This window comes from Nomia melanderi, chromosome 14 (assembly GCF_051020985.1).
Source record: "Nomia melanderi isolate GNS246 chromosome 14, iyNomMela1, whole genome shotgun sequence".
Lineage (NCBI taxonomy): Eukaryota > Metazoa > Arthropoda > Insecta > Hymenoptera > Halictidae > Nomia > Nomia melanderi.
In genome coordinates this window covers 4,773,035-4,783,201 of record NC_135012.1, presented here as the reverse complement: position 1 = coordinate 4,783,201, position 10,167 = coordinate 4,773,035, and the positions used below count along the sequence as shown (strand labels likewise).

The 10,167-nt window shown below is 37.8% G+C and overlaps 1 protein-coding gene across 6 annotated transcripts; it reads right to left on the bottom strand.

Moving 5' to 3' along the window:
• Positions 1-2,803: 2,803 nt before the first annotated feature.
• Positions 2,804-9,772, bottom strand: LOC116427040 (uncharacterized). 6 transcript variants are annotated; one of them, XM_031976898.2, is made up of 16 exons: positions 8,909-9,772; positions 8,467-8,642; positions 7,751-8,133; positions 7,488-7,671; positions 7,198-7,387; positions 6,879-7,125; positions 6,679-6,793; positions 6,294-6,604; positions 5,815-6,007; positions 5,573-5,737; positions 5,144-5,502; positions 4,909-5,075; positions 4,547-4,825; positions 4,225-4,466; positions 3,920-4,049; positions 2,804-3,738 (listed from the first exon to the last, which is right to left on the bottom strand). In XM_031976898.2, the coding sequence occupies exons 2-16, from the start codon at positions 8,491-8,493 to the stop codon at positions 3,584-3,586; spliced, it is 3,147 nt and encodes a 1,048-aa protein (XP_031832758.1). In that variant the 5' UTR covers positions 8,494-8,642; positions 8,909-9,772; the 3' UTR covers positions 2,804-3,583. The 6 variants fall into 6 exon arrangements, 5 of the variants coding, with proteins under 5 accessions (XP_031832758.1, XP_031832756.1, XP_031832753.1 ...); XM_031976896.2 differs by having other exon boundaries at positions 2,805-3,738; positions 7,488-7,674; positions 8,467-8,662; positions 8,909-9,771; XM_031976893.2 differs by having other exon boundaries at positions 2,805-3,738; positions 7,488-7,674; positions 8,909-9,771.
• Positions 9,773-10,167: the final 395 nt, after the last annotated feature.

Sequence of the window (10,167 nt, the reverse complement as noted above, 5' to 3'; positions counted from 1 at the left end):
GAGAAAAGCAGCTCATCAGTCCCTGGTACCTACTCGTGAAGCATGACAACCAAGGAGGTATCCGACAAGGATAGTTATACGATTTGGCGGGAGAGAGACAAGGACGCACGATGGCGTCCGCACAGAACTGCGCAATCGATGCAGAATTCATTAATTACTCGACTACCGCGGATTATTCGTTAACATTTGCAACTGGAGATCGTAGAATCGACATTCCTGTATTTTCTCCTATAACTTTTGATAGAATTTTGCGTTGCGTTAATTGGTTATTAGTGATTTCTCGAGACGACGTCCCGAGGTAGTCCAGAGTTGGTTGAAAGGTGCCAAGAGAATAATTGGTTTGTACAATTACTGGACGTAATCAGTGAACTTTTATAATCGAGGAAATTAGAGTGGACCTCTAGCAATTTTCCAGTGTTAGCTTCGGTCACGTTTGAGTAGTAATTAATGAGTTACCAACGATTCTCGGATGGGTAGGAAATGCGATGAGTGAGATAAGGAAAGATAGATGGGTGCGTGAAGGGCAGAGATAGATGATCGGTGGCGCTGCCTATTGAGAAAACTATCAAACTTCTAGCCAAAATAGTGTCAGCTTGTTTCCGGTAGATGGCGTCGCAAAGCAATTATCATTAGAAAATTGCTGGAGGTCCACTCTAATATCTTCGGTCGTAAAAGTTCACCTATTACGTCTATTAACGATATAAATTAATTGTTTCCTAGACACTTGTCAACAAATTCTAAATTAACTCCGGACGTCGGCTCGAAAAATAATTAATAACTAATTGACGCGAAGCAAAATCCTATCGAATGTCATAGGGAAAAGTAGAGGAAGGTCTATTCTACGATCTGCAATTGCAAATGTTAACCATGCGTTCATGGCAGTCAAGTAATTAATGAATACTGCATCGATCGCGTGATTAACTGCGAACGCCATCGTGCGTCCTTGTCTCTCTCCCGCTAAATTGTGTATTTATCCTTGTCAGATACCTCCTTTGTGGTCATGCTTCACGAGTAGGTACCAGGGATTGATGAGATGCTTTTCCCGAGTAGGTGGCACGGGGATCGCTATCTCTGTCCTTGTCGCACACTAGCTCCGTCCTTGTCTTACACATCGCGGGTATAGGGAAAAGCTTCGAAAACACCCCGTCGCTAGATGACGCCTCTATCGGTCGTGACCAAAGTCTGTAGGTAGTTTAGTTAAGGCTAATACTAAAACTCTTACTGGTAGGTTAGAATAATATAGACACAAGGTGAAATAAGTACAAATGTGGTACAATTCGAAAACTGCAATCCGCCGTAGACTTTTAGTTTTGATGTATTATACCCATGTAATTTAAGCTTTTACAAACCGTGTATAGCATGTAATTAGTTAACCAGTTAACCCTTTGCACTCGAGAGGCGACTCACAGTCGCCATTTGGTTTGATACAGCAAAATTACAAAGCTTGATGTTCGATATTAAAGTTCATTTAATTATCCACGAAACGTTAAAATAGAATAGTTCTATCCCTTAATTTGTATATTATTTATATCAATATTAATTATAAAACTTATCATTGATATTTCATTAGGAAATGAGGAATATATCTAGCTAAACAATTTTCGTAAAACCTATATACGGGTATACAAGGTGTTCACACTATTACTAGCCATTCAAAATGTTTCTTCCATTCCTGACTTTTCATGACCTCGAAGGTCACTGTGCAGTACACGGATGAATTCTTCTCGACGCACGCTTTTGTGTGATATAAAAGAATATACAGCGTTCCATTTAAAAAAATGGTCACCTTCATATCTTGCAAACTAGTATAAACACAAAAAGATTACATACGCCATTGTGTTGCGTATAAAAAACAGCACTACTTTTTCCTCTTTCATTTTTTTCGAATGTTTACTATTTACAAGGGAAACGCTGGCTAGTAAATAATGTGAACACCCTGTAGAAGTCAGCATTGGTGTCTGGATACTGAGATTCACCTCTTGTACACCCGTATACTCCTAATGCAATGGAATAAATCCGCGGACAATGCTGGGACTCCGACCTCTATTTTCATCATGATTTTCTGATTGTTCCGCTTTGTTCTAAACCCGATCGCATGAACTCCGCTGCAACAGGGTATCGTTTCACCGCCTGCCGCGACATGGTGCTCTATCATACGATCGTCTTTTCTCGTGAACTTCCGTCGTTTTAAACCAGCCACCGTCCACCGTCTAGGGCCGCGTGTATTCCTGATCAAAAAACACGAATTTCGACCCTTTTCGCCGCAGGTTCGAAGGAAGAATTTTCGTTCGAAACGTTTCTCCTTTATCAGAGCTGTCGCTTCTAACCCTTTCGCGGATATTAACAGAAGAAAAACAGCGGGACGCCGTCTGCTTCTTTGCCAGTATAGTCGCCTAATCTGAAATCATGAGTTTCGACCCTTTTAATCGTCCTCTTGAGGACACACGACACTTCCGGTTCGCTTCATGATAGAACGAAATGTTTCGTCCTTTCCCTGTAATTGGTGAAGATTTTAAACTCTTAACACTGGAACTACCAGAGAGGTCAAAACGACACATTCCTGATTGTTTTAATAATTATTCAAAACGTAACAGATAATTCTCTGAGCAATTATTAGAGAAATTGATTCAGCAATGGGCAAACTGAATTGTAAATCAATAGAAATCTTAATAACACTGTTGGAGTTTCCATGGAAATATTTCAAAGTCAGTTTGACTGTTTGGTAGTTCTAGTGTTTAAACTATAATTTATATGTAGAAAATGGATAGATGGTTTTTGAGAGAAAATAATGCTTATATAAAAATAAATCGTAACGTTATTTATTGATTACAAATGGTCATGTATGTAGTATAAGATGCATGATACTGCCAGTAGCACTTAAGTTATACAGCGATTTCGATGTGGTACAATATTAAATTTTCTCTGGAACTCGTGTTAATATATGGTTACGGTATTAAAAAATATTTATTAATATGTACAGTGGTTACTGGTTAATTCTATCTTTCAGAGAAAAATAAAGTATCTGAGTTCACGCGCGTTTCGCATAGATTACATACAAAATCGGTGTATACGGACAGCATAAAAATGATATGCGCTGGAGCCGCTTTCCATCGCGATGTCTTGATTGCTGAGATGCTGAATAAAAACTCTGTCTTCGTTTCCGTTACTCAGTGTACTGGGTCATATTTACAACGGTTGAGTTAAGAGTTATTTTACAGTGTTACGTATAAATGTTTGAGCGGCAGTCAACCACCATTGAATGGCAAATGAAAAAATGGCAAATTATCTTCTATTAAAAATGTGGCTGTGTTCATAAAAGTCCTTCACGGTCGAGAGATTATTGTTAAAAATCGAGGTTCGAGGTTTGTGTATACTTAATGATGCGCGGTTGTCTTTTTTTGAGCACGTGGCGTCCCGTTGTGCGCAACGTTCTGGAAGTGTCGCAGCCGTGAAATAATTTAACCGGATGCGAGTCGATTCTTTATGGTCGCGAACGGTTAATTAATTAACGGCAAATGAAGTCTTCGCTGTACGCTTTCTTTATGGTTTTGATTATCGTCTAACCGTATGAACCAACAGCATATTAATGCTGAGAATTCGTGAGAGGAGTGGTGTCTGTCCTTTCACTCTCCTCGATTAAACCCGCATTCTCTTCAGATGCCTTCTTTATATCGTCGCATAGTTCTTCTGATAGCTGCTGAATGGTTGGCAAGTGTTGCACAGTTTCCAAATGTTGACCTGTGCCAATTATCAGTAATTTATTAAGCATACTTTTAGTAAACGTTTATACAGTCACAGGCGAAATATAGGATAGACTTAATTATAATGTATTAGAACTACATACTCTTCAGAGTACGCAATTCTGAGTCTTTTCTGTATCTCGTCTGTGATACTATCACTGAATATAGATTAAACATACTGTGAGCAGCAAGTATAGTTGCCAGACAATGCGCCACAGCACGATTTGGGGCACAGGCTAGTGCAGGAGTAAGACCCTCAGCATCCACCGCTACGACACTTGCTCCTAGTTGCAATAAACGTTTTGTTACCTATAAAAGCAGATGTAATAACTTTCTAAAAATGTTTTACAATATACATGTAAAAAATAATATATACATACATATACAATATATAAATATATATATATATTTTTATATATTTTATATGTACGTTGTAAAACATTTTTAGAAAGTTATTTCATATTAAAAGAATTCCCTCAATTACTTTCACAAATCCATTTCTAGCTGCTAAATGCAACGGTGTCCTCTGTTGCTTGTTGGCCATATTAATAACCGCTATTCGTTTCTGTTCCCCTTGCGATTCATTTTCCTCGTTGGAATGAATCGAATCTATCCAATTTAATAAAATCGAAGCAGCACATTGACACCTTTGACAAGCTAAATGCAGCGCCGTATTTTTATTACTATCGACCGCACTTACATCAGCCTTCCGTTCCAATAATAATTCTGACAGTAAAACATGATTTTCAATATCAATACGAGTAAGGCAAAATATAGTTTAATCTTGTTAATCGATTGAGACTTACGAATGACTTTGTATTGACCAGTAATGGCAGCACAAAGAAGTGGTGTTCGCCCTAGAGAATCTGTAGCCTCTAATCCAGCTAATTCTGGGCCAACAGAATTCAAAATTAATCTGGCACATTCTAATGTTCCTGAACTGGCTGCTACATGTAAAGGCAGGCGATCACCCGGACTATCTCTGAGCGCGGCAATAGTTTTCCCTCCAAATTTATGAATTAACAACTTCAAACAATCGACTGATCCCTGATACACAGCGCAATGGGCAGCAGAAAATGAACCGCCTATAAAAAAAAAGAAAAATAAAAAAGAAGAGCTTAGCTTCCGATTAAGAAGTGTGTATTCTTCATCAAAAAATGACGAATACCTTCTAATAATATATCTAAAGAAGTGATAAATCTTTGTCTTAGCATAAATGTGACGCAATTGGAATTTCCAGTGTAACACGCCCAATGAAGAGCTGTGCAACCTTGATCATCTGTCACGACGAGTGCATTAGGTTCTGCACGAACCAGTGCAGCTAGTGCTTCCACTCTGTGGAAAGACGAAGCTTAAAACAATTGGAGGATAGAGTATACACTAATGACTTTTATTTAACCCACTTTCCGTAAGCGCCGGCTAAATGCAGTGGCGTTTTACCGTATGTATCTTTTATTAAAACCTTCGCGCCATGAGAGAGTAACAACTTGACTAGCTGGTGAACGTTTTCGGTAAGCACTGCTCGAAACAATGGCGTGTGTTTATTTATGTCTGGCAAATTACAATCAGCTTTATATTTCAAAAGTGAAATGACACACTCTGTATTACTGTTCGCCACTGCCAACGTTAAAGCAGTACGCTGCTTTGCGTCGTAGCAATTGACTACGCTTGGGTCCTTTGTGTTTTCGAGAAGCAAAATCAGACAAGCATGGTGCCCTGCCGCGGCTGCATAGTGTATCGGAGTACGTTTTCCAATAGAGTCCTACAAATACCAATAAACAGTAACGGTATACAATGACAACCGAGTTAAGAAAGATTTACTGAACTCATACTTGGACAGATACAAAAGCTCCGTGATTTAACAATAGTTCAACGCATTTTTGATGACCTTTACAAGAAGCTAAATGTAAAGGGGTATTACCAGTGTCTTCCTTAATATTAGTATTCGGAAATAATGGTAACAATAGACTCAATATTTGACTATGCCCATAATACGCCTATAAGTTGACAAACAATCCATAAGTAGTTGAATCCTAATTGATAGAGCACACTGAAATACTGATAATAATCATACGGCAAGGTGTAATGGTGTTAATGCTGGTTCTTGTTCTTCCGTGCAATTAGACGCCTCCAATTGCGGACATGCTTCCAAAAGTGCTTCTAAAGCTGGTTGATTTCCTCCAGCCACAGCATAGTGAATTGCGGTAAAACCACGTTTGTCGCGTAAGTGTGGATCTGCTCTATGTCTTAGCAAATACTGGACGCACCTACAGATATAACAGATATTGAGTAGTTAAGTTACTTTAGTATATTACAGTTAACCCCTTGCCCTACAACATCGTGTCAGACTCGCGGTGAACATTTCAAATAGAATTTAACAAATATACATATCACTTATCTCTTCCAAGTCCAAATTGAACATTATTTTTTTATTATTAATTGTAACGCTTCTGAGTAAACGTACACATAGAATAAGTGTAATAAAATATTTCTGTTGTGCACAAATGGGAAAGAAATCATAGGACAAGAGGTTAATCATAAAAAAATACTCACTGAGCACCAGTGTCTGTTGATTTCGACGCTGCCGCTAAATGCAAAGGGGTGGCACCGTCGATGTCTTGCGCATTAGAATCACTTCCAAAACCAACCAAAGTGAAAACACAAAAATAATGTCCCTGACTAGCAGCATAATGAAGCGCCAACCTAATATCGTTATCGGTTAACCGAAAATTAGCTCCGTTAGACAATAATAAATCTAAACAATCGACGGATCCTTTAAATGCTGCTAAATGCAATGGTGTTTTACCACCAACATCTTTGGTATCTATACGTTGGCTGTCGGCTTGTAACAATTTCCTACACACCTGTAATTTATTACGTAAACCTGATTCATATATTTTGTGACAAAGGAATTAATTATATAAATATTATATTTTACCTCAATATGTCCTGTTAGACAACTCAGGTGCAGCGGTGTACGTAGTTCAGCATTGCGCACTGCTGGAGATGCACCGTATTCTAGCAAAGTTGTCGTTAAACATTCGTGACCAAACCTGATAGAATAACAAATTTTTTAAGCGAAAATTGAAAGGAAAAAATGAATGATAAATGAAATCAGTATTTCCTGCTGGTATTTACCAAGCAGCTATATGCAAGGCAGTATTTTTCATTTTATCCTTTTTATCTGCTACGGCTCCAGCATCAAGTAAACTTTTTGATCTTGTGAATCTCCCATGAATTGCGGTTACATGTAAAGGCGTGTGCCCATCTTTTGACCGGACGTTGATCTTTGCACCGGCTTGTAAAAGTACTTCTAAACAGTGAACACTATAGGGACTGGCAGCGGCAACGTGTAAAGGAGTTTGCCGTCGGTTATTCACAGTCTCTGTTTAAATAATCTCCGATTATATATTTAGTGGGATGGTACAGAATCCTGTGAATTAATAAATCATCTCACCAATGTTTGCTCCGTAAGAAATTAATACTTTCACTGCATCAGCATGGCCATTTAAACACGCAATATGAAGTGGTGTATTTGCGTTCCGGTTTGCAGCTTCGATATCGGCCCCATTTTCTATCAATATTTGCATACACCCTACACTACCAGAAGCTGCGGCCGCGTGTAACGGAGTATATAAATCTCGGTCCTTAACATACAAATGTATATATGAAAAGACATTTCACAAGATTGTTGTTGTGCTGTTTATGCTAGAGTTGATAAACACTCTTCTATTTATTCAGTCTTACTTCGACATTGACATCTGCTTTCCCTTCTATAAGTGCCTTCACAATACTATCATGCCCTCTAAATGCTGCAAAATGTAAAGCACTACGGTTCCCCATTACATCGACTCCACAGCCAATTCGAATCAAATACTTTGTCATTTCAAGATGTCCATTGTAAGCTGCATAATGCAAGCTTGTTCTACCACTTCTGAAAACATTTAAGATTCAAGAAAAGATATAGAAAATACATAAAAAGAATATTGGTAAAAAATACAGATACAAACTTGTCTGTCGTATTAACATCTATGTATGGAACTAGCAATTCTGCGCATTTCACAGCATTATTTGCTGCTGCTACGTGTAAAAGAGTTTGCCTACTCTGATTCCTAAAAGTGGCATCAGCTTTGTACTGTAATAAAAGGTCTACTACATCATGATGTCCTGAGCAACAGGCCCTATGCAATGGAGTCAACCATTCTTTATCCTTTGCATTCGCATTAGCTCCATACAACAGAAGCATTTGTACAATTGCAGAATTCCCCATATATGCAGCTGCATGCAAAAGAGTCCGTTGTTCTGAGTCCTCCCAAGTGGCATCAGCACCATTAAATAGTAAATCTACAAGTATGTCTGCAGCTCCGGAAAATATAGCTCGCAGTAACGGAGGCTGTAAAAAATTACATCCATGAATAAAAATTCCAACAGTTAACGTTGAAAATAAAATATTCTGCAAAATTTCATAAAAACACTCTCAAGTGCTGTTACACATAAAGCTACAATTAATTAGCAGTAATTGGAATGTTTTTAATTTCTTTTCACATGGCAATTGATACGAAAACGTTAAAAACAATAGGTATTATATACTACAAAAGAAAAAACACAAAAAAAGAACCGAAGGATTGACACATGAGTCTAACCTCCGGCTTTTTTACAGGTTTGATTAACATGCTCAAGTATTATTCAACGAAACGTGTTTCCTGAGAAAGATGAAACAACTTACCCCATTATTTAAATTTTGCACGTTCATGATTGACCAACTTCTCAATTTATACAAATACGGAAGTATTTATAAAAAACACAGTTACAGGACCGTAAAAAACTAACATGGTAGTGTGTGAGTCATACTCCAACACGTACGGTCGGGTATGTTACTTTCATTTCTTTCTGCCGACAATTCTGTTCGAAGCATACGATCACTGTCAATTATTGTCTCGGATAAAGAACATCATCGTTTAAGTAAAAACAACTACGATCTGTTTTTTGAAAGAAGAGTCCTGTGATGCGCCGAGAGTCACAGTAGCTGTCCACCCCACTCCGAGCATTCAAATGTCAGCAGCCTAAAGTGATTGTGGTGGGATGGACAGCTAATGTGATCACCGATTGCATCCCAGGACTTTTCTTTCGCAAAACAAACCATATCGAAATACGCATAATGATCCTACCCTCCGATCTAACCAGTAACAGCTACCTTCTTATGGTGCACTCCATCTTTGTTTCTGTCAAGTTCTCGAGGCTTGTAAACAGATGAATATAACATACATCATGTACCGCTATCGCGCGAAAATTAAAAGCACTCCTTTACTTTCCTATAATATCCTTAAAAACCTCGATTTTATACAACAAATAATTAAATTTCATCACGAACGTTCGTCGAAACTTTCAAATTGAGACTGAGTTCACCGAGGATGAGTTCCCTATGCTGAACTCAATGTTTCCCGAGAAAATATAATCACGTGAAGTGATAAATTTTATCTTTCATCTGTTTCCTGTTATGTTTGAAAAGTAAATAAAAAAACGTCCTATGTCAATTCTGAGTCAACAGTATTATAGTTCATTAACATTACTCCAGGAATGGATGATAGGGTGACTGCTTGGTCTCAATGTGTGAGAAAAAAAGGAACTGTCAAAAATGATTCGAAAAACGTCATCCTAAATGTATCACCGTCAAGTTTAAGCTTCGATTTTAGTTTCGACAACCTGAAACCTCAGGAAAAGATAATTAAAGTCACAAATTATTTCTCGAAGCCATGTCCAATTCAACCGTTGTCAATGGAAACTCGTTACTTCCGGTTTGGAATTACCACTCAGGTGAAAGAACAGATTCCGTCATTGAAATTGCTATTGTACAAAATATTGATGCGTGCGAGTTTATTGCAGACAACGTGGTTGACTCCTGGATCAGTTTACAATATAAATATACGGTTCATACCTGACGAACCGAGGAATTATAATGATGTTTTGAGGATTCGTTACTTTGACAATCAGACTTTGCGAATTAAAGTTACCGGAAATGTTACAGCTCATTTCCCTTTCCCGCGAAAAGTCAATTTTGGAAGTGTTCCGCTTGGTCGTGTGTAAGTTTATTGTACAATTACTGTAACATTCGTATAGCGAGCGTAATTATTGATTATTTAAGGGCTTGCTATAAAATACCGATATGTTCTTACGCAAAGAAAGAATTTTCATTCGCAATTTTACCATCCAAAGAAGATCCATGTATCGACATCTATCCGCGATGGGGTAAATTAACATTTTTTTTTGTTCTTTCAACTTGATCGATAATTAAGTCTTCCTTTATATAATAATCTAATTTAATTTGAATTATTTGTTCTTAGGACATGTCAGACCCAATCAAAAGCCTGCAATAGTAATGGTTATTTATAGACCTTTACGTTATATAAGTATAGATTTTCAAATTCGA